Source organism: Tamandua tetradactyla, chromosome 5 (genome assembly GCF_023851605.1).
Source record: "Tamandua tetradactyla isolate mTamTet1 chromosome 5, mTamTet1.pri, whole genome shotgun sequence".
Lineage (NCBI taxonomy): Eukaryota > Metazoa > Chordata > Mammalia > Pilosa > Myrmecophagidae > Tamandua > Tamandua tetradactyla.
The window spans coordinates 84,636,204-84,661,182 of NC_135331.1; the positions used below are offsets into that span (position 1 = coordinate 84,636,204).

At 41.9% G+C, this 24,979-nt stretch overlaps 2 protein-coding genes across 3 annotated transcripts in view; one reads left to right on the forward strand and one right to left on the reverse strand.

Annotated features, from left to right (window-relative positions):
- The window catches only part of TRIM40 (tripartite motif containing 40), a 28,988-nt gene extending 13,995 nt beyond the window's left edge, over window positions 1-14,993 (forward strand). For both annotated transcript variants that reach the window (XM_077161182.1, XM_077161183.1), the window contains 4 exons: window positions 10,455-10,562; window positions 11,206-11,424; window positions 11,692-11,714; window positions 11,895-14,993. In XM_077161182.1, coding sequence (XP_077017297.1) covers window positions 10,455-10,562; window positions 11,206-11,424; window positions 11,692-11,714; window positions 11,895-11,982 — 438 coding nt within the window. In that variant the 3' untranslated portion in view covers window positions 11,983-14,993. The remainder of the gene's footprint in view (window positions 1-10,454; window positions 10,563-11,205; window positions 11,425-11,691; window positions 11,715-11,894) is intronic.
- Window positions 14,994-16,320: 1,327 nt separating this feature from the next.
- On the reverse strand, window positions 16,321-24,979 carry TRIM10 (tripartite motif containing 10). Its single transcript, XM_077161179.1, has 7 exons — window positions 24,094-24,979; window positions 22,777-22,872; window positions 21,838-22,068; window positions 20,997-21,019; window positions 20,553-20,668; window positions 19,370-19,402; window positions 16,321-18,154 (listed from the first exon to the last, which is right to left on the reverse strand). The coding sequence occupies exons 1-7, from the start codon at window positions 24,520-24,522 to the stop codon at window positions 17,637-17,639; spliced, it is 1,446 nt and encodes a 481-aa protein (XP_077017294.1). The 5' UTR covers window positions 24,523-24,979; the 3' UTR covers window positions 16,321-17,636.

Sequence of the window (24,979 nt, forward strand, 5' to 3'; positions counted from 1 at the left end):
CCTTAAATACCATTTGGTTAACTGTCAAAACTGTGAATGTTCTCAAAATATCAAATAGAAAGTTATTACAAATATCAGTATTGCTGTAGTAATGACCTATGTTACTAAGCATTTTCCTGATTTCAGAAAAATATGAAGATACAAATGTTTTTACAATTAGCATATGAAAATCTTAACCACCTAAAATGCCTAAAATAGGCATATTTAAATAAAATATCTTAATAATCATTGAAAAGCCTGTTTGTACAATGTTTCATAAACCCATTTAAAAATAAAGCAAGGAAAGAAAAAATCTACAGATACAGATATCAGAGTTTTTACAATTCTAAATATTTAGCCTGATATTAAATACCATTTGATTAACTATCAAAACTGTGTACATTCTCAAAATACCAAGTAGAAAGTTATTACAAATATCAATTTTGCTATAGTAGTGACCTATGTTAGTAAACATTTTCATATTTTTTATTTCAGGAATTTATTTTATCTAATATTACTATAGTTGACTATAGGTTGTTTTTTTTTTTTTTACCATTTTTTTGTTCTTGTAATCTATTTATATATATACAAAGCAAAGAAAGAAAAAAAAACAATAATTTTCAAAGCACACTTCAACAAGCAGCTACAGAACAGGTCCCAGAGTTTGTCATAGGCTACTGCTCCCTCATTTCAGATTTTTTCTTCTAGCTACTCCAAAACACTGGAGGCTTTATCAGTTATAATAACAAAATCATACAGTATCTCTCCTTTTGTGTCTGACTTATTTCACTCAGCATTATGTCCTCAAGGTTCATCCATATTGTCATATGGTTCAGGATATCATTTTGTTTAAATGCTGCATGATATTCCATCGTATGTATATACCACATTTTCTTTATCCACTCGTCTGTTGATAGGCAACAGAATGGTTTCCATCTCTTGGCAATTGTGAATAGTGCTGCTGTGTGAAAGTTTCTGTTCGTGTCACTACCCTGAACTCTTCTGGGTATACCGAGCATTGGTATTACTGGATCATAGAACAACTTAAATATTTAGTTTTCTGAGGAATCGCCAAACTGACTTCCACAGCAGCTGAACCATTATACATTCTTATCAACAGTGAAAAATTTCTCCACATCCTCTTCAACATTTATAGTTTCCTGTTTGTTTAGTAGCAGCCACTTTTATAGGTATGAGGTGGTATCACATTGCCATCTTCATTTGCACTGCCCTTATAGCCGATGAAGATAAATAGCGGTTCATGTGCTTTTTAGCTGTATTTGCTGTATTTGCTTTGCAGAACAGTGTCTATTATATCCTCTGTCCATTTTATAATTGAGTTGTTTGTTCTTTTGTAGTTGAGCTGCATAATTTCCTAATGTATAAGGGATATCAAACCTTTACCCAATATATGTATATATATATCTGATATATATTTTGCTGAAGTGGTAAGGGGAGAATCGAACTCTGCTTTTTCTAAGTGGCTGGTCAGTTTTTCCTCACATAGTTTATTGAATAATCCATGCTTTCCCCCACTGATTTGGAATGCCACATTCATAATGTGCCATATATGCGTATATTCTTGCATATTTTTTTGATGATCGAGTCTCCTCTATTCTTCTGTTTATTCCTGCCTGTATACCAAACCGTTTTAAACACTGTAGCTTTGCAATATGTTTTTATGTCAGGTAGGTCTTAGAACTCTTATTTTCAGAATGTTCATGAATATTCATATGTTTATTTTGCCAGTTAACTTTAGAATTATTTGTACCCATCCAGTTGATATTTGGCTGAATGAAAAGTTGACATATTTTTACCTTGGTTCTCCATCCCATAATAAAGTAAGGATTTTCAAAGTCTTCTAGGTACTTGACTTTATGAGCACACATTGTACAGATGAGAGACTGGAGAATCCAGATTGAGGTGACTATGAAAAGACAGGCAACTCAGAACTTGAAGAAGCAAAGTTCTCTTTGGGTCTAATGTCATTCCCTATAGAGGTAGTGTACAGGAAAGAAGGGAGGAGTTTCTCACCTACTGATGAGCCAAGAGATTCTTAAGGAACCACATTGGTTCCCAGGTCTGAGATGGAAAATACATTCACTCATTCAATGAATTATTTAAGTCTATACTTTGTGTAGGATATTGTGCTAGGTGTTGTAGGGAATACAAAGGTGATTGACTATAATCCTTGTACTCATTGCCACCTTTAAATTATGACAGGAAACCTAAAACAAAAAATTAACGACAATATTTCTTCATTTAAGAAAGTAAGTTTCTACTATGTGTTGGAAATGTAATACATGCTAAGAATACAATGATGAGTGAGACTGAAGCCTTCCCTGCTGCCAGGGAGTTTGCAGTTTACTAAGGGAGACAGTTAAGTAAGAAATCAGAGAAACTACAAGCTTTTTTATGAGCTGGAAAGAGAAGAGGGATGTGAGATGGGAGTAATGGACAACCTCGGTCAGATGTGTGTGGTCGATGAGAGCTTCTTGGAGGAGACCTAGGAGAAGAGAAGCTGTCTAACGAAAGACTAGGGGAAGGGAAGTACATGCAGAAGCCCCAAGTCTGGAAAAGTCTGGGATTCTTTTGAACAATTTATAATTAGAGTTTGAATTGACAGGATTTACTGATAGACTGGAAGTGGTGTGAGGGCATGAGAGGAATCAAAGATGATTTCATGAGTTTCTGGTTTAAGAAGCAGCATGGATAATGTGAAAGATAAGGACTGGAGAGAACAGTTTGGACTGTAACATCAAGAGTTTCATTTAGAACAAATTGGGTCCAAGTTGAGACACATCTAAATAGGAGTGCAGATGCGCAGCTGGATATCAAGTGTGGATCTCCAAACAGAGGCTAGGGTAGCATTCCCAGCACCAAACACCATGATCCATCAGAATGAAATGATTTTGAAATCCAAGGGAATACAGGGCATACATTCTACATGATTGCATCAAATTATTTTATCTTTTGGATTGTAAGGTACATTGATTATGTGAAACGTAACATTTTTCTTATCCTCTTATTTTCTTTTTAATTGCATTTTGAGGTAAAAATTTAGAAATTTGTATTTAAATCCATTCTTTTCTTTTTAAAAATATAATCTCCATGTCCTAGATAATAAACAATTTGTCTATTAAGATTATGTTGTTCAATTTTATTTTAAAATTATTAATAATTTATAACTCCTGGAATTTAATGTATAAAATTTATGAAGGATGATCCCACATTAATTTTTTTACACTCTAGTGTCAGGTCTCCCAAACATTTCTATAACAGTAGTCTTTTAACATCTATGTGTTGTTTCTGGTTTGACATAAATTAGATTCTTATAATATTTGAAGTTTTAACTCTCTAGTCCGATGATTTTCTATTTGAAAATTACTGTTATATAATTTTGATATATGTTGCTTTATATTTTATTTTAAAATTTAGCAGCATCTTCATCATTTAGTAATTTTTTATAACCTGATGGTCTTGTCAACTGTTCTTTCAGAGGAATGTTCCTATGCAATTCTAAGTTTTATAGAGAATTCCTTGAGGTTTTAATTGGCATTTCATTATATTTGTGGATTCCCTTAAGAATCATGATTTTTTGGGAGCTTGTGTACTCGTCTCAACCAATAGCAGGATATATCACTAAACATTTTCTTTGTGTTTCTGAGCCAGATCTTTTTTTAAAAAATTTTTTTATCAGCAAATCTTCACACACATACAGTCCATACATGGTGTACAGTCAGTGGCTCACAGTATCATCACATAGTTGTGTATTCATCACTATGATCATTTTTTTTATTAATTAAAGAAAAAAGAAATTAACCCAACATTTAGAAATCATTCCATTCTACATATGCAATCAGTAATTCTTAACATCATCACATAGATGCATAATCAGCATTTCTTAGTACATTTGCATCGATTTAGGAAAAGAACTAGCAAAACAACAGAAAAAGATATAGAATGTTAATATAGAGAAAAAAATTAAAATAATAATAATAGAAAAAAGAAAAGGAAAAAGAAAGAAAAAAACAAAAGACGCAAACAAACAAACAAACAGACAAACAAAAAAAAACTATAGCTCAGATGCAGCTTCATTCAGTGTTTTAATATAATTACATTACAATTAGGTATTATTGTGCTGTCCATTTTTGAGTTTTTGTATCTAGTCCTGTTGCGCAGTCGTATCCCTTCAGCTCCAATCACCCATTATCTTACCCTGTTTCTAACTCCTGCTGGTCTCTGTTACCAATGACATAGTCCAAGTTTGTTGTCGAATGTCGGTTCACATCAGTGGGACCATACAGTATTTGTCCTTTAGTTTTTGGCTAGACTCACTCAGCATAATATTCTCTAGGTCCATCCATGTTATTACATGCTTCATAAGTTTATTCTGTCTTAAAGCTGCATAATATTCATCGTATGTATATACCACAGTTTGTTTAGCCACTCGTCTGTTGATGGACATTTTGGCTGTTTCCATCTCTTTGCAATTGTAAATAACGCTGCTATAAACATTGGTGTGCAAATGTCCGTTTGTGTCTTTGCCCTTAAGTCCTTTGAGTAGATACCTAGCAATGGTATTGCTGGGTTGTATCACTATGATCATTTTTAGAAGATTTGCATCGCTACAGAAAAAGAAATAAGAAAAAAAAACCTCATACATACTGTACCCCTTACCCTCCCTCTCATTGACTACTAGTATTTCCATCTACCCAATTTATTTTACCCCTACCCCCCCATTATTTATTTATTTATTATCCTTTTTTTTTTTTTTAACTCATCTGTCCATACCCTGGATAAAAGAAGCATTAGATACAAGGTTTTCACAATCACACAGTCGCACTGTAAAAGCTATATCATTATATAATCATCTTCACGAATCAAGGGTACTGCAACACAGTTTCACCAGTTTCAGGCACTTCCCTCCAGCCACTCCATTACACCATAAACTAAAAAGGGATATCTATATAATGCATAAGAATAATCTCCAGGACAACATCTTGACTCTGTTTAAAATCTCTCAGCCACTGAAACTTTATTTTGTCTCATTTCTCTCTTCCCCCTTTTGGTCAAGAAGACTTTCTCAATTCCTTGATGCCAGGTCCTGGTTCATCCTGGGATATCTGTCCCACATTGCCATGAAGATTTATATCCCTGGGAATCCAGGAGGAAGGGCAGTGGGTTCACCTACTGAGCTGGCTTAGAGAGAGAGGCCACATCTGAACAACAAAAGAGATTATCTGGAAGTGACTCTTGGCATAATTATAAGTGGGCTCAGCCTATCCTTTACAGGAAACGTTTCACAGAGGCAAACCCCAAGACTGAGGGTTCAACCTATTGACTTGGTTGCCCCCACTGTTTGTGAGAACATCAGGAATTCTCCAAATGGGGAAGATGAATATTTCTTCCTCTCTCCCCAGTCCCCCAGTGGGACTTTGCAAATACTACTGAACCTGATCTTAAGTTGTCTTTAAACCTCGTGGCCCTGACTCTGTTGAGTGTAGTTATCTAAATTATAAGGTTGGTTGTTTGGTAATTGGTTCTTATGGATTGAAATGACAATTTTTGCTGAGCTTATATATGTACTTGTATAAATTTAAGTTAATTTCCTGACATTTTCAAGATGCTTAATCATGTGGATCTTGTCAGATTTAGTGATCAACACCATTTTTTCTTCATAAAATATAGATGGCATTTCATTCTTTTCTTTTTTAGGACTCTTTGTTTCCTAAACTCAAAAACTCTGTTTACCCCTTTTGTTCTGTAAGGAGCATGCTTTTTCAAAGTTGGTAATTTGTGTGTGTGTATGACTGTATCAGGGCGAGGTATCTTTTTGTTAACTACTTTTTCTTTTATTTTTTAATTATTTGTTAAAATTATTAACATTCTTTTATTGGGTGAAATTCTTACAACATAAAATTAGCCACTTTATAGTGAACAATTCAGTGGCATTTAGTGCATCCTAAATGCTGTGCAACCACCCGTCTATTTGGCTCCATCTTTTCTACATTTTTTTTTTTAGTAAGCTGTTTGAGTATGAATTTCAATATTGGTAGGTTCTTACCTTTTATCATTACTTAATGCCTGTTTTAAAAAAATTTTTTACTGTAAAATCACATTTTATCTGATATCCGACCGGATCACAAGCTTTTAGATATTCATTAAGACAGGACAGGTCTTGGACTATTCTCTATATTTCAATTTCCCCCTTAAGGAATAGATTTGTCATATAAAGGATTAGAGGATTTTGCTTTTTAATTCTATTAAAGAATTAAATTCACACTATTCACAAGATGTGCCCCTACTAAATATTATTTCAGGGAAAAAAAATGGATGAATAAATGAATGTTTTAAAAGCAGAGAACTTTATCCTATTCATTTGAATGTTATAAATGATACATCTGCATTATCTTCCTTCATTCCATTGCATTTATCTTTGTTGCTATTATCTTTGCTTTCTGTTTTCATTTACACAGTGTCTGTAGTTGACTGTGAACTCTTTATTAGAATTGAAACTACAGCAGAAGATTTTGACAGGCAGAAACAGCTAGAGATTGCTCTTGGCAGAGGGAAGTAAAAGAATATTGAGAATGTATGGCTGTGTGGAGTGTGCTCAGGAAACAGGGGGCAGCCTGGTTTGACTAGTGTGAGGGCATGCCGGGAAAGGGAGAGAGAACACTGGAAATGTAAATTAGAGTGAGGTCGCAAGCAGCTTTGGATGTTGGGCTAGGAGTTAGGGCCTACTGCACTTAATGAAAGAGCCGTCTTGAAGAGAAGAAATGAAAAATAGAAGATGAAGTACCAAGAATTCACTCTGGATGACAGGCAGAATGGTAGGTCCGATGACAGAAATATGGAGATCAAGAGGAGTAGGTTACAGTAAAGAGTGGGGAAGTGGGTTGTAGGTTTCATGTTTCCAGATTGATTATGAGCTGCCAGCAGGGCCATAGGAGATATTTAGCTCTCAGTTGGAAATGCAGGATTGGCTGCTAGGAAAAAGAACTGATTTTGGGAATTATGATAAAATCTGAAGCCACCAGAGTGGAAAGCTGAGGACATAGTTTGAAACTAAAAGGGGGTTAAGGAAACAACCTTGAGAAGGCTTCCATGTACTGGAAAAATGAAGATGCAAAGGCACAGCAGTGGGAGGTGCAAGGTCAAGGTAGCAGGATGTGGGGGGTGAGGGGCCTGAGGGGAAAAGGACCTCAAAGAAGAGGAGACCTGAGAAGAAGGTGGCACCAGATTTCATGTCATTGATGTTTTGGAGAAAGAGATTTCAAAAGAGTGAGGAGAAAAGCCAGAGGCTCAGGAGTGAGGGGGAGGTGAGGGGAAGAGGATGATAAACAGACTACTGCTTTGGGAAATTCAAGAGCAGAGAGAGAGAAGTTAGTAGATTGAAACCTAATAAGGCGAAGGCTTTTTGTTTGTCTGTCTGAGCTTTGGGAGACCTGAACTCACACAAACAATTCCCAGCCCAGCCAGAGTGACTTCATTGTCTCTTCTGCCTAGTTGAGCTTTTTTTGTTTGTTTGTTATTATTTGGGGGTCTGGGAATCGAGCCCAGGCCAGCTCTCCTGCATGGCAGGCAAGCATTCTACCATTGAACCACCTGAGGGCCCATGTACTTATGGTTTTTCTTTGCCTAAATGCCTTTGTTGATCTCTCACTCAGTGCTTTGACCTGAATCTCAGGGCCAGAAAGCATTTTTGAAGTCATCTTCTCTAACTCCCGGCCTCTACCTGTAAATCTCAAGTCGGAATCTTCTCTTTTGGAGACAATACATTTTACAAGTTTATGAGAGGGAGTAAGGGAAAACACCCCAAGTCAAAAGCATCCTCCATAATTGCCAAGAACAACAGCCACCACTATCAAAATCTCAAACATTTTGTCTAATGTTTGACCTCAGGTAGGAAGGGTTCATTGTATTTTTGTTTGTAGATGGTTTGGTACAACATATGCTGTTGTACCGTGTATTTGTATATCTAATTTACAAAAGATCTTATATTATAAGCCTCATTCTCCACTTTGCACCATATTTGTGTCATATAGTCCATTGTTTCTGACAGCTGCATTGTGTTGCATTAATGGGGATGTGCCACATATTACATATCCACTTGCCCACTAGTGGATCTGAGATGACTCGAGCCTTTGCTGCCACACACAGTGCTGGATTATGCAGTGCCTCTTAGAACCTAAGAGAGGAGTTATCTAGATCACTTAGGAAAACACATTTATGGTGCTAGACCTAGAAAAGCTATGCCAGTGACATCTTACCAATATACTTTAGGGTTCTTATATCCCCACAAGTTCCCCTCCAGACTGAGCATTATCCAGATTTTTGCAAGTTGAATGGTTATCAGATAATATTTCAATGTTGTGTTACTTTTCATTTCTTTAATCTCTAATGAGGGTATTCCTTTTTCTCTGAATTGAATCTTCATATTCTTTGCATATATTTCTGTTGGATTTCTGTCTTCCCCTTGTTGATTTGTAGGTTTTCCTTTTTATATTGTACGTATAAGCCTCTTATTGATTTTAGACACTGAAGATATTTCTCAACCTATCATTTCTCTGTTAATTTGGTCCACAGTGTTATCATTGAACAGAAATAGTTGTCTTGATGTAATCAAATTAAACAATTCCTCTGTGGTTTATGCCTTTAGGGGGTTGTTTAAGATATCTTTCCCTACCCCTAGGTCACAAATTTATTCTCTAACATTATTTTCTGTTGACTTCATAGCTTTATCTTTCATGCTTAGGTCTTCAATCCATCTGAAATCTGTCTTCACATATGGTTCCAGATAGGGATCTGGTTTTATTTTTTTGATCGTTGTAAATCAGTCTTCTCAGCACCATCTTTTACAGATTCTGTTCTTTCTCCACTGACTTTTGGACTACCTTTTCTTTTAAATTCCATTATAAACATGGGTTTGCCCTTGAGCTCTTTCTTCTCTTTCATATTCTGTTTGTTCTGGCACCAGTACCATACTATTTTTATTACTACGGCTTTGTATGACTTTTTATGAAATAGGCAAGCACATTTAAAAAACAATTTTATTGACAAAACAACATACAAACACAAATATTCCTAACACACAAACATTTCATACATGGTGTACAATCAATGGCTCACAGTATCATCACATAGTAGTATATTCATAACATGATCATTTTTTAAAACATTTGCATCACTCCAGAAAAAAAAAAAAACTCATACATACCATACCCCTTATCCCTCCCTCTCATTGACACTAGTATTTCCATCAACCCAACATATTTTAAACTTTATTCCTCCTATTATTTATTTTTTTAATTCATATTTTTTACTCGTCTGTCCATACCCTAGATAACGGGAACATCAGACACAAGATTTTCACATTGTAAAACACACATTGTAAACATTATATCTTTATACAATCATCTTCAAGAAACTAGGCTACTGGAGAACAGCTCTACAGTTTCAGGTACTTCCCATAGCCACTCAAACAGACCATTAACTGAAAAGGGGTATCTATATAATGCATAAGAATAACCTTTAGGATAACCTCTCGACTCTGTTTGAAGTCTCTCAACCACTGACAGTATATTTTGTCTTATTTCTCTCTTACCCCTTTCAGTCAAGAAGGTTTTCTCAATCCCTTGATGCTGAGTCCCAGCTCATTCTAGGATTTCTGTCCCACGTTGCCAGGGAGATTTTCACCCCTAGGAGTCATGTCCCACATAGAGAGGGGGAGAGCAGTGAGTTTGCTAGGCAAGCACATTTTATAACTAATCAAACAAAAGATTGCAAGAAGAATGTTTCTGGAATATTTTATTGACTCCTTCCCCTCCTTTTACTTTGATTCACTAAAGGTCTGTGTTGACATCAGTACCAGCTTTATTTTTGTTTCCCTCATAGTTTACCAAAAACCTAGAAGCAAATTACTTACAAACTGAAATAATTCATTATATCCTTAGCTTCAGGAAAACATGACTCATCCAGATACTGTTTTAAAATTTAGAGAGAGAGTACATGCTTACCTAAATTATGGATTTGCATCTAATGAAGGACTTTTCGTGTCCATTCCTACCAGGGCCAGGGAAGAGCAGTACCAGAGGCTTTTCATCTCCTTTTAAGTCAGTTCTCTCCACTCTGGCTTCATTTGTTAATATATTTAGAATCTCAGCCTATGTATTTAGATGTTGGAAGAAAAGTACCTTGAAGTCAACTAGAAATGGTCATGTTACTATCTGTCATTTTGTGTAGTTAAAGCTTTGTGTGTATGTAAAGTTTTTTTAATTACTGATTGATTTGTTCCCATCATTATCCATTAAATAAATCCTCATGCTCCTTAATGGAAGCATCATGCTTCGAGGGCTGCCTACTTTTAGGCAGAATTAGACTTTAGCCTCTTGCTTGGATCAGGAGCCGCATCGTGTTTCACTGAGTTCCTTCCAGTAATTGTCAGCCTAACAAAGTGTGTCTGTCTCCAGGAACGACTTAACCGCAGGAGCAGGAAGCTCAGAAAAGATCTCAGGGAACTTCAGCGGCTCAAGGCTCAGGAAGAGGAGAAGCTGCCGGAGAAGTTGCAGGATATACAGGTGGGTTTCTCGGTTCCTGGGAAAGACTACCATCATGTTCCTTCAAGGGTCCTTCCTTCGCATTTTGGCTGTCTCACTGTTCCTGGAGCAGACTAATGTGGTGGAAAATGTCAAAGAGGCAGAAGACCTGGGTTCTGGGCTCAGCCTAAGAATTTTCTAGGTGTTCTTGGACAAATTAAGTCCTCTGATCTTCATGTGATAAAAGATGTTAAATGAAACAAATCCTGTTCTACCTGGCTCACAATGACAATGAAAAGAGAAAGGTTTCTCATCAGTTGAAAATTGCTGAAGACATAAGTCTCCATCTCTGACAGTCCACCTTTCTATTTCTCTTGCTCACTTGTGTGGGGTGCTCTCCTTACCTATGACTTAAAGGGGACTAAAAGTCTCCAGTGAGAGCATATAACTGAGTATAGTGTGTGTGTTCTCACTATGGTGAGACGTAGTATTTATAGATGTTTGCAAGAACGTGAGGTGTGAAGGGGAAGGTGTTCTGCATGTATGAGGAACACACTATTACTGCAATACCTGTGACATGCAGAGGCAACACCATGTGGGGAAGGGGACTGAGGAGTCAGCGTTCTCATTTAGAGCATGCAGACACTGCAAACACTAGGAGGGGGCCCTTCCTCTATACTTTCAGGTAGACTTTTGGAGCCACAGGTTGGTAGCTGAGCTGGAGAGCCAGTACCAAGCCAGGGGGAAGCAGGAGGCCCTCCCTCAGCAGCCGCTGGACCAGCTGGAGGATGTGCCACCAGAGATGGCAAGAATCCTTGACATCTTCAGAGCAATTACTCAGCGCAAGCTCCTGATCACTGACATGGAGAGGATGGCCAAGGAACTGGATGCCAACATGCTGAAGGTGCATACTCTGAAGTACCTCCCAAAGGCCCAGATTCTCCCCCACAGAGTAGCCTGCCTGTGACACTCCACTGGGAGGTGGAGGAGGAAGAGGCTTCTCCTTTTTGATGAATAGTGGGTGGCTTGTCCAAGACCACACAATACTCCTACAGCAGAGTGGGGTTCTTCAGGGACACCCGGGATGGCTTCCAAGGGTGGGTTGGGTGGGAATTTGGAGGTGACTGCAACCTGAAAATGAAATGTGAATTTCACTCTCTTTCTCTCCTAGGATGCCAGTGACTTACTGAACAGGTAAGATCCCTTCTCCCTTCTCACATGTGCAAACACATGCAAACACACACACAGATGTAGACATGCACCTCTGTCTTATCAAGGTCAAGGAACTCCAAGGCTCAGTTAACTTTTTTATCTTCATGTTGTGTGGCCAGTGGAAGAATCAATGACTGTACTGAAGGATTTCTTTATTTCTAGGAGTGATCCACACAAATTACAAGCCATTCATCCTGAGTTAGAGAAGAATTCTGTGAATCACTTTTTCAGTCATCCTCAGCAGCTCTGATATGTTCAGCTCTCATCTCAGCCTCACCTCAGCCTCCTTTTCTCTGCTTCTCCAAATTGCCCAGACCCCCTTTGGTCTACCCAGTGCATATCCATCTGTCATCTGAGCAAGTCCACATCCCTCATCCTCACTGCTGTGGCCTAATGTCTGACCTTCTGATACTTTGACAATGGCCACAGACTCCTTCAGAACTAGTTTCATGTTTGTGGTTCCCACTGCAGAGGTTAGGATCCCTGATCTCCAGGACCATTTTTCAGATGTCTGTTTGTCTGTCAACTGTTGGTAGCAAACATCTCTCACAATTTCATATTAAAATATGAGCCCTCAGGTCTATGGATGGCACAAGCTCACAGCGGTGATGCCAACTCAGCACGCGAGCCTGGATATCAGGAAAAATATTTCTCCTGAGCTACACTAGCACCTGTTGCCTGCACCTTGCCACTGGTAATTTCTTACTGTGATGGTGGACAGGCTCCAGGGTGGCCCCATGATCCTGTCATCCTGGTGTTCATACACTTGTATAACCTCTTCTCCTTAGTGTGGAAAGGACCCATGTATTGTTTCTAGCTAGTAGACTATGTTAGAGGTCATGGAAAGTCATTCCTTTGATTAGGTTGCATTAAAGGGCAAAGATGATGAGCTGTCACTCCAGTGATTGTGCTGCATTATATTAGACTCCTTCTCGCTAACAGTCTCACTCTGAGACTTCTCACTGGCTTAATGAAGTAAGTGACCATGCGGGCAAACTCCTGCAGGCAGCCTCTAGGAACTGAGAGTAACCTCCAGTCAACAAGAAACATGGTCCACAATCTTGCGGCCATGAGGAAATGACTTGTGCCAATTACCCAAGTGAGCATGGATGTGGATGCTTTCCTAGTTGAGCCTCCAGGTGGGAACTCTGACCAGCAAACGTCTTGTTTGCACCCAAGGGGAGGACTCGGCTAAGTCAGGCCCAGACTTCCTATCCACAGAAACTGAGACAGTCATGTGTTTTGTTTCAAGCTGCTGAAAATTTGTGGTAATTTTTACACAGCAATGGATAATTAAAACAATTGTATTTAAATTATTTATGCATATGTCACATTTCTTGGATGAGCAGGGACTGTACCCTATCTTTGGCCCCCAATGTCTAGAACAATGTCTGGTTCATAGTAGGTGCCCAATAAAATTTATTAAATGGATGCATGAATCTTCTTGATATTTGAGGAAGGAAGTTGATTCATGCATAGCAATTTAACTAATATTTCTTGAGTCCTTGCTAATATAGTCCTCTATACTTTCCTAGTCTCTGAGGGGCATAAAGAAGAAAACATGGCTACAAGTTACTATGGGGCAAAGAATAAAACTGCAGGAGTCAGACAAGTTCAAGCTCCATTTCTGCTACCTAAGGCTTCTGTGATCCTGAGCGGGTTGTTTAGTCTATCTAGACCTCAGTATTGCCCTTCTTTAAAATGGGGATAACAGTACTTATGGCCTAGAGTTGTAAGAATTTAATGTTATTATATATGCTAAGTGTCTGCTGTCATGCCTAACAAATTGTCAACATTTGAATATGTTAATTCTATATTTTTATCTCACCTCTCCATCCAGAAGCTTAGGGTTATCTAGCTGCAGAGCCAGGACAAATACATATGGGATAGTAATAGTGTGACTGGGTAAAATTGAGTGGCACACATGCTAAGCACTGTGGGAATTCAGAGGAGAGACAAGGGAGGCTGGGAATTCCAGGAAGGCTTCCCAGTGGAGGTGGGATTGGACAGGTAAGAAAGGTGAGAGCATTTCAGGTCAGGATGACCACATAGGAGTAAGCTGCAGCCTGTTTGTAATAAGTATGAGGAGCCTGACTTGGTTAGTCTGGAATGTTCAGGAATGGGGAAGACAGGAAGATAAGATGAGAGCCACTCTAGGACAGGGGAAGCCATCAAATGTTTTGAGTCAGGAAGAAAGGGACAAAGTGGTATTTAAGGAAAATCCAGTCTGGATGCTTGGGCAGGATGGACTGAGCTCTGGGAGGTGGGAGGGAAGGGGATGGAGAAGAAAAGAGTTTGGTGTAGATATTCAGAAAAAGAAGCCTGTAGTTAATAGGCAGGAAGCTGCAGGTCTCAGAGATAAATGAGATCTCAAATCTAAGAACAAGATGTTAGGCTAAGAATCCACACTTCTGGAGGAGGCAGCCAACGATTCCTGCATCCTGCATGGTTACTGTCACACTGAGGACTTGTCCAGAGTAACCTACCAGGAGTAGGAAGAGACTGATGAGCTCAAAGTGTGTCTCTCTCTACTGGAGGGAAGTCAGTTTTAGTGCAGGGGCCTGTTAGACCCACAGCCCTCTTTTGAGGTGGCCACGGGTGCCTGGACCAGGGGTGGGCATTGGCCAAGGCAGCCTAACCATGGGTTGGGCAGAAGGGACAACCAGGTGGTCAGCCAGGAAAGACCTTATCAAAGAGGGATAATGATAATTAATTGAAATAGTCAAATTCTCCTGGAAATTCCAAATGGATTTAGGATGACCACTTCTTTCATCGATTGGGAGAAAAGCAGAAGGAATCAGGGCTGCCCTCATGGCAGTGGACCAGAGGAGATATCCATAACCCGTGTTGCTGAGTGGATAGGATCATTCAGTCTCTAAAACATTCTTGGACCTCAAGTCCCCTTCCTGCTAGTTCTTGCCCATGCAAAGGCTGTATTGTATAATGATCGTGAGCATATTATCTTCTGATTTTGGGCCAATTGCTCCATCTCCACCTGTCCAGTTCCTCTTTGTATAAAATGGAGATGTAAATAGTAGTATCTATCTCATCATTGGGGTGTTGTAAGGATTAATGTGTTAATATATAAAACATTTACTAAAGGGTCTGGCTTTTTATTCTTAGCATTTTGTGTATCTCCAGTTCTTCCTATGGGACCTGTCTGTATCCCCCACCCTGCTCTCACCATAGCTTCCTACAAGGCTTGGCTGAATGGTAGAAAAATCCCATTTTCCTTATATCCATATCTGTTCTATAATAAACTTCCCCATTATTTGAACTAACTGGAGTGGGTCTCTGTTCTTGGAAATAGAAAGTGCTGTGACAGTGTAAGCTGTGGGAACAGGCAGGTGAGACTTGTGGGTATTAACAAACACACAATACTCCTTGGAAGTCTTGGAAAAGGAGATCGGAGCTTCCAGGCTGGTCATAAAACCAAGAATCCAGGCTGTCTGGCAAACAGGGCAGGGAGGGTCCTCGAGCTGCCTTCTCTTGAAGTCATTGTGTTTTGGGGTCTATCCACTTCTGATGCTCTGGCTCCACACTCCAAGGAGCAAGTAAACATCAAGGAAAATTATCCTAGTACTGTTAGGTCAACATGAGTACTTTCACGCACTAGCTGTTTTATTTCTCAGTGTAAAAAAATATAAATTATCTTTCTGAATCCAAGGCATTAATGGGCATTTAAAAATATTCACCAGACCCATTTTCTGAATAAGACAGCGCAACCCCTTGAAGAAGTGTGAGTCGCACATAGATCATAATCCTGACTTATGATCTTGGCTGAGCAGATAACTCAAACTCACAAGGCCTCAGCTTCTCGACTTTAAAATAAGGATGCTTGTGGCATCTACTTCATAGAGTTGCCAAGATCACATGACATAAGGCATCTGATAAGCACACAGCACATAACTATTAAAATGATCCTGGTGATGATGATGGGGATGGAAAAGAATTCAGGTTTTTGAATCTGCAGAATGAGGACTAGGTAGCTCCTGGATCGTGTAGACCCTAAAGTCTTCCAGCAGCCTGGAAACTTCATACACATTTATCTTAGGGGTAATAATCATTTTTAAAGATTCAGCTAAATCAATGAAATGACAAGAAAAATGCAATCCACTTTTTGGTAGAATCCCACTTTGGGGCTTGGAATATGTTTTCTCATTTACTAGAAATTTGTACATGTATCTATTCTTTTGGAATATACAATATTTTATATGAAATACTGAACACTCCCTGGGAAAGCAGTTCAGTCTACCTCCCAGCCAATCCCTGGCTCCTGATCTCCACATTTTCTGCTGTCAAACTGAGCATAAACAATAACTTCTCAGATGAATTCTAAGCCTTGGTCTCAGCAGGCTTTGCTGTGCTCTCTTCCTTTGAGGTTGCACCCAGACTGGCTCACCTCTTCCCAGGGGACACAGTGTAGAGATAGAATGTTTTAGTTTATATCTAAGCAGAGTAACAGATAATGTTAAACGTTTGTCAGTGAAGAATATATTTAAGCAGAATTTTAAAATGTCATCAAGCACTAAAAAATAAAATGTATTCACTCAACTGTAATTAAGACAATACTTTTATTATGGGTACAATTTAAAATTCCACCTTGGGACAATTGATATCATTTTCCAAAATCCAGGTATTGAAGCATTAGTGCCTGAACCTGTCCCAGCATCAGCACCAGGCAGGAGGATTCCTGGAAATCACCAATATCCAGCTTCTTCCCAGTACATGTGGCCACAGCCATTTCCCCCAAATTCCATCTGGCAGCCTGTTTCTCCCAGAACTCTCCATTCTAGATCAACTGATCTCCAGATTCTTAGTTGTCCCTCTTCTTCCCCCTTGTCCCTTAGATGTCATCTCCTGCCTAGTTCCAGAACTGTCTGAACTCTTTGAGCTAGAGGTCACAGGTCATCCAATGCATCCCCCTGCCTCCACCTGGGATACTTTAAACCTAGCACAAATGTGTAGATGATGCTATTTCTGCTTCCATGGCTGACCTATTTGTGACTCATTCCTTTCTACCATGTCTTTCCTTGGGTTCCGATAGTGATCAACATATCAGGAGTTGGATTTTTCCCCAGGAAATGTGTGTGGACCTACATGGAGGTAGAAGGGGCATAAATTACACATGAACACCAGTCCTTGGATTATGGTTTATGGGCAGGCCTCCCCTACACCCTCCCCACAAAGCCCTTCATCTTTATCTCAGTCAGAAGTGACCCACCAAGAGGAGAGAGGTGCCAAGAGCTGGGTGGCAGCACATTTGAAGATAACGGGGCTCTGTTCTCTTAAGGGCAATGGAGAAGATCCAGTGTCTCAGGTCAGACCCCTCTCACATACCCCACATACTGCTCTAATTTCCTTCTTGTTTCTGCCTCTGTCCATGGGATCCTTCAGAGACAGGACAGTTCTTAGTTTTTTCAAATCACCAGTGGTGACCATACTGCTTGGTGCATAGTTGGCACACAATGAATGCTTTCTGAAGGTATAAATAAATGAATCCCAGTATTCTGGGAAGAAATCCAGATGAAGAGAGGTGAGGTGTCTTGCTTAAGATCACACAGTTGATTGGTGATAAGGCTGTCTCTGGAATTCAGGCCTTCTGGCTCCAGATTGATACGATTTCCTCTATGCTTAAAAACTACTTATTTGCTTGTAGGGATGGTGGTGAGGAGGGCTGGTGGCAGCCCATGTCCCTGGATACCCTCAAAAGCCACTGGGTACTGGGGAAGGGGCTTGACCAGCAGATTGAGATCAACTTACCACATCTCTTGCCAAAGTCTTGGCCCCATCACATCATCTAAAATAGCAATCTCTCTTCCAAGTCTCCCAGGGGCACAGCCAAAGGTCAAGACCTACTAGCTTTGGTTTGAGTCTTGTACTTAGAGGGGCTGACTCCACCCCTCAGGAGCTCAAGGAGAAACTGGACCCTCGGCCCCAGAGCCCAAAGAAGGGGAAGACCTTCCGAGTGAAGGAGGCAGTGAAGGTATAGATGGGCTCATGGGTGGTGGCGTTGACAAAGGTGACCCAGCCCACCTCATAGTCCAGAGACACCCGCACCTGCCAGGGCTGCTGCTCCAGGACCAGCCGTGTGGGGAAGGAGCCCAGGGCTGACACGAACCCCCAAGCCAGCCTCAGCGCCCACACGCCCTCCTCTGGCCTCAGCCGCAGCTCCCCCTTCCGCCGTGTGTCCTCGCTCACCACACCCACGGTACAGCTGCCCCCGTGGGCCAAGTCTACACTCACCACCCATGTGTGCCGCCCCCTTGTGAAGCCTTTGTGGGCCAGGACACAAGTGGCCCTGTCAAAACGCTGGGGGCTGTTTGGAGAACTCTGCCACTTGTAGGAGAACCGAGCCCGCTGGTGGTCCTCAGACAAGAGAAGCTTGGGGTGGGATGTCTGGGGGTCCAGAGTGATGTGAGCTGTTGAGGGGAAACCAAAAGGAACATAAGTATCAGTAGACATGTTATTACCTCCAAGGAAGGCCAGCAATCCTCTCCTGGCACTCCTTGGTCTTATTCTTACCAACAGTGTGAGTACTGCCCACGCTGACCGGCAGCACGGGCAATGCTTGGAAACTTCCAGAAATGCAGAGTCTCAGGTGTCACACTGGACCTACCGAGTGAGAATCTGCCTTGTAGCCAGACCCGAGGTGACTCGTGTGCATGTTAAAGCCTGAGGAGCCTGCCCCAGAAAACACGGATAGCTTGGATGTCATGGTCCTCTTTGCATGCAGTCTTCTGAAAAGCTTTTGGTTCTGCTCACCTCAAACTGGTTGACTCCCAGAGCTATGCGTGTCAGGTCTGACCTCCTCCGACCTGGTGACACATCATGCCCCTCCCTCCTCATCTCACAATGGCTGGAGACATTCTCCCTGTCGTCCAAACGTCACCATTCCCCCACTGCTTACCTCCCAGGGAAGCTTCTGATTCATTAATGCAGTCTTACCCTAGCCAGGCTCTCTGCTTGACTGCAAGTTATGCACTCACCCTCAGTAATTCTAAAACTGCCCATTTGAGGACCATTTTTAACCGACGAATTTCTTTAGACCCCTTTATGTTGTTATTTTTAGTATCCATAAATTGAAAGAAACTCTAAATTCTGATATGTTCAGGGTTAGAGGACCCCTTCTCACAGCCCTGGGACTCCCCAGGACCTGTGGCCCACAGGTGGGAGCAGCAGCCTTGAATGGGGACTGTTCTGTCCATGGCTTTCTCCTCCCCACCCGGGGTTGCCCTCCCCCTATCTGTGAAACCATATCTGAAAGGGCGTTGTGGTTCCCGAAAGTTCTAAGAATGAGATTCTAAAACTAGACCAAGTTCTTCTCATCCAGGAAGCCCTCCCTGATAGAACTTTTCCCATTCTGGTTTACTCTTTCCATGTCCTTGACAAGCAGATTCAGAAGGTGAGCTTCAGACCCGGCATGGGGGGTGCGTGCCTGTCCTCTTGCCAAGTTCTCCTGAGAGCCTTACAGAGGTGACAGCACACACGCACGCACATCTCTCTACACACACATGTATGTGTGTGTGTGTGTGTTTATATGACTATCGCACTGCCCAGTGCAGGACCCTGCAAAGTCGCCTCTCCTTTTTGATTCTGGATTCCTCACTGCTTCCCATCCTGAGGTAGGTGCTCACCTGGCTCATAGTCCAGTTCAAAGGAGAGATTTTCTGTAAAAGAAGAAGTAACGCAGGATGAGATTTCATTGGTCTCATAAACCATAGACTATTTTTAGTGCTGGGGAAACTGAGGCCCAGAGAAATGACGGGACAAAGAGAAGGATGGAGGCTGGGACCCTGCAGACTAGTGGATCTGAGCTTGAGCGCATCCCCAGCATCACCTGGAGCACTTGGTAAAGCACAGGTGTTTCTGATTCAATAGGTCTGGGGTGGGGCAGGAAATGTGTATTTCCAACCCCACCCGAGCTCTGAGGGGGCAGCGACCAGATGTGTTTTGCTCACCTCTGGGGCCTCAGTGCCTTGCACAGTGCCCGGAACACTAGACATGCCAAGGAAACATCCGCTTAATGGATGGACAAATGGGTTAATTTATTTCTCGTCTTGCTTGCAAATAATTTTTGGGATAATGAACAGCCAGCCTTTGGTGAGAGTAAAATTCCCTTCACTAACAGGCCACTGGTAGTAATTACAGGAAGTGTTCTATGGGGAATAGTTCTTCTAGGGTGAAACTTTTGGGGGTGAGTTATTTTGAAATAGGTGACATCGTACATGATGTCACAGTATGGGGGCAGGGGATGGTAGAGTGTAAATTCCTGACCCTTTCTCATTCTAACCCTCCGTTCTCCTTCCTGCCACCACTTCTTGTCCTGAAGAAGGGAGGCACAGGCCCTACAAGGCAGTCTAACTCTGAGAACCAGAGTGCAGGAAAAAAGCGGCTGGGGGGGTAGAGTCAGCTACCAAAGGATAAAGATAAATACTGTTGCTGGCTAATAATAACGAATGTTCATTATCAAAATTTACCATATATTACAAATGCTGCTGTGGAGTTTTTAAATTATTGGAATGGCAGATTTTGCTAACCATTATCTTTTATATTACTTAATGCCTGTTAAGGTTTATCTAATTATTTTTCAGATCAGTTATTTTTTCCCAGAAATCTTCACATTTATCTCTCTCTATTGTTACATCATCTTAATAGGCATATTTTAATTATAAAACCTGCAAATAAGGAGAACCAGGCACAGAAAGTGTTCAAACCTTGCCAAAGGCCATGCAACCACTCAGCAGTGGAACATGAGGCCACATCTAAACCCGGGCTTCATGCTCCCCTGTGCTCTGGGAAGACCTGGGGACCTCTTACCCAGAAACATCTTCATCTCCCTCTGCAGTGGGAGGGCCTGCTGGGGGAAGTCCCGAATCCTCTGACCCAGCTCAGGGGACACAGCCTCTGGTTTCCGGCACTTTCTGGTTTCACATCTAGAAATGATGGAGTCTGGGAATTATTCTCCTTAGCGATGCTTCCCCAGACTCAGCCGGCCACCATCTTCTAGTTGGAAGCGCCACTTCCCACAGGCAGACACACACTCTGTAGGGTGGGATCTCACTGTCCACTAAAGGGCAATGCTATGGGTAGGGGTATATCCGTGGCTGTACATGAGGATGTATTGGGCTATGAGAAGGTTTACATGTGAATTTATGTCCTCAATGTGAGAATGTTGCATATTTGTATGGCAATAACTAGGCATGTGTGTGGTGCAGCTCATATCTTTATGGGTAAAAAGAATAGAGAAACTATATTACTTACCTTATTAGGGTGCTTCTGATATCCTAGGAAACAGAGAGGGAGAGAAAGAAAATAGGGGTTCAGTTGTCACCTCTATCACTTTCTTTACAACTTAGAAAAGACAGAATTCCACATTCCCAGACCAGTGTCCTATTCCTGAACAGAAAAAGTCACCTGGTCTATAGAATCATAGAATTTTAGGGTTCACCAGACTTCAGGGACCATGGATTCCACTCCCATTATTTTATAGGCTCAGAATGGTGGCGCCTCACAACATCTCTGGGAGGTCATTAAGAAAAGTATCATACCTAACTGAAGAACTTGTTGCTTAAAGGTAAAGGTAAGGCTCATCCCAAGGTCTTGGGTTTCTCAGTCCAGAGTGCTGCCCCTAAACCATGCGGCCTTCCTGATGCCTTGATGAGATCCCCAAACCTCTCCCACAGTGCAAGGAAGTGAAATACACCAGGATACACTTGCTGACCAGTGGATGGTGACCTTGAGGTTCTAGGAAATAGTTTACACTGGAAATACCACCTGATATTTTTTTGTACAGTATTTGATAGTTTTCAAAGTACTACATTCATTTCCATTTTATTGTTGGAACCTCACAAAATCTCTGGTGGATTATTAAGAAAAGTAACATCCCTATTTGATGGATGGTTGGATGGAGAGATAGAGGCCAAGGAGGAAAATGAGTCTTGTTGAAGCATGGCTTAGAATTCAGTCCTGGTCCTGTGGTCCCTCTTCCACTTGGGATACAGAGACGTGTGGTAAAGGAGAGATAGCTTAGAAAAGGTAAAAATGTAATAAGTCATTGTTAGAGCAAGAGAAAGCACAGGTAGAGACATGTTTCAATTCTTACCGTCAGGAGCTTCCTTGCGGATCTCTCATTTTTCTCCTCCAGTTCTGCAATAAGAATGCTAAACCGGCAGATCTCCCCAGTGGTCAAGAAATTAAACTCATCCGAGTGCTTCAAGATGTCCTCATCCAACCTCTCCAACTGGGCTAGGAGGACGCTCTGTTGTTCCTCCAGGAACTGGCTCAGATGTGCAAACTCAGATATCACCTTTTGTCTTTTGGTGGCCACCTGAGTCTGAGGGGCAGGAGGAGACCCCAGGAAGAAGTTATTTCTCTTTCTCCCCTTCCTTTCTCTTCTTCTTTATTTCACTCTCGTCACCCGTCCTGCCTAGGTCCACATCCTTCAGAGCTCAATGGTAAAATCAAAGCTCTTCCCAGGTCACCAAACAGACTTGGAACTGTGGCATGGTTTCCTTTCTATCTATGATCCCATTCTGGGAGATAGACAACCCAATGTTGTCTCAGCATCATCTGCTGGAACTTCTAAAAGAGGTAGGGCTTGAAGGAGGTGTAGGGGAAGATGGTGGGAACACCTTATCTGCCTTTAAGAAAAAATTACTATTTTGTGGGTGTGGTTCATGGGCCGAGAATCGAATCCAGGTCTCCCACATAGCAGGCAAGTATTCTGCTACTGAACTACTTGTGTACCCCCTACCTGCCTTTTATGAAGTGCACGCTATCTGCACAGTGCTAAGCTACTTTACAGGCACAATCTCATTCAATCTCTACAGAGATTCATGAGATAGTGACTATTTTCAATTTCTGTTTTACAGATAAGTAAATTGAGGTTGGAGAGTTGCTTGAGGACATGTGGCTCGTCAGTGCCAGAGTCAGGATTCAAACTCAGAATGACTTCAAAGCCCAGTGCGCTATCTTGTCTCAGTTTCCAGGAGACCTTGGACCCTGAGGAAGAGGAGAGGTCCAGGAAAGGGGTGATACTTACCAGTAGGATTTGTATTCTTCTATTCTCTCTTGACTGGATTCCTTGAATCTCCTCTCTCTCTTTCCTCAGATTATCAAGGCACTTCTGTATTTGTTCCTAGGGAGAAGGAACATAAAATGTGTTTTATGCTATGATAGATGGAAAAAATTATTTGTTAAAGGGGTCATCTCCTTTAACAAATATACTTGCTGACCAGTGGATGTCACATCTCAGCACATCCTCTGCATGACCCAAGGAAAGGAATCAGACCCTTAGCTGATAGCGCTTGGGCCTTAATCACCCTTGATAGCTTATGCTCTTTGGATCTTGTTCTTACTTTGCCCTCCAAGAATTTTGATTAAGCCTTTCCTCTTTATCATGTGACATCATGGTTTTCCCACTTGAGCTTTCCTTTTTTCAAGTTAAAGTCCTAATTCTTTTGCCTTTGGTGTCATCTGGAATATGTCCTGAGCTTCTGAACCTATGATACGCCCTTCTTTGAAATTATTCTAAGTTTATGCTCATGTCCCAAAGGGAATAAATCAAAATAACAACACTCTGTTATGAATGAATCAATTATCTGCATTTGCTTCTGCAGTAGAGTAGAACTTGGATAATGAAAAAATAATCAATACATTGTTTTAACAATCATTCGCTCTAGAATATAATTGAAACAAAAAGATACACCCACATTAATGTCCATATATATGAAATTTCAGAAATACATATAGAACTCTTACTAAGTACTAATTAACTCTCACCACACACACTTAGACAACCATTAGTATCAAAACACAGCTAAAAATAGCACATACTCATTTGATGTAAAATCCTACACCACTTATATTTACCCAACCTGCATATACGTTGACTAATGTATTCATAAACACTAGTACTCAAAAAGCTGCACTCAGACTCCCAAGTACACATGTACCCAGACAGACTCCCACACCACACACACACTTATAAACGTGCAAAATCAAATACATATACACACTCAAATAGAAACCCAGCATCCTCAGTCGCACCTCCCTGATACATCGCACAGACACACATGCACATTTTGTTCACTCATTCATTCAACAAGTATTTCTTAAGGTGCTATTATGTGCTGAGTACAAGGAAACAACATAGAACACACAGGAAAACACAAACCATAAACACATCATCTCCCACACGTCCCACACCTGGGTCTACCGCTTGGCAATGGTATAAGTGGGGAGGGAGAAACTGGCTTGGGGCTGGCCTGAATTATCCACAAATCCGGCCTGATTGTCTGAGTCCAGTCCAACCGCAGAGGACCTGCTGGGGAGACCCCCCAGTTTCCCCCTTTCCTACCCGGTAGGGGCCAGCCGCCTCCTCCAGGAAGCGCACCGTGTGGGCCCTGTGCTCGGGGGCCTCGCGGCAGATCACGCACAGCTGCGCCTCGTCATTCTCGCAGAAGAAGTAGATCTTCTCCCTGTGCTCCTCGCAGACGTCCTCCTCTCCCGGGCCCTGTGTGGGCACCAGCGTGAGGCGCTCGATGCTGTCCACCACGCTGGCCAGCTGCCAGTTGGGGCGGAAGCACCCGGGGCGGAAAGGCTCCTTGCAGAGCGGGCAGCTGGGGGGCTCCTCCGGGTCTGGGCCCGGGGTCTCGCAGTAGCGGGTGAGGCAGCCGCTGCAGAAGTTGTGGCCGCAGTCGATGGTGACAGGCTGCCTGAGGGCACCCTGGCAGATGGGGCAGTTGACCTCATCGGCCAGGCTGGTCACAGAGGTGGCCGTGGCCATGCTGGTGCTGCCGCGTAGAGTCCGGATTCAAACTCGATCCTCGAAGCCACCCTCTCAGTTTGTGCAGACGGGGTGAGGGCTGGGAAGGCGTGGAGACATCGGCCACACACCCGCAGCTCCTGGGCTGGCGATCAGAAGCAGGCACATCTCACATAATCAGAGACACAGTCTCACACACTTGCACACACTCACACATGCAGGTCACACACGAGGAGAGGCTTCCACTTGCCGCTCTGACAGCCAGCATCTCTTTGTCCTGCTTTCTGAACAGAAGAGACACACACCCACAGTGGAGATGGGGAAATAGCAAACACGAGGCATTCGGGGTCACAGCACTGCAGGGTGACGTCAGAACGGGAGCCCCTGACCTGGGGCTCACCATTCCTTCCCATCCATCCAGAGACACTCACAGCAGAAGGGAAGAGGTGGTTTCTCCCCAGTCTGCTCTTGAGAGAAA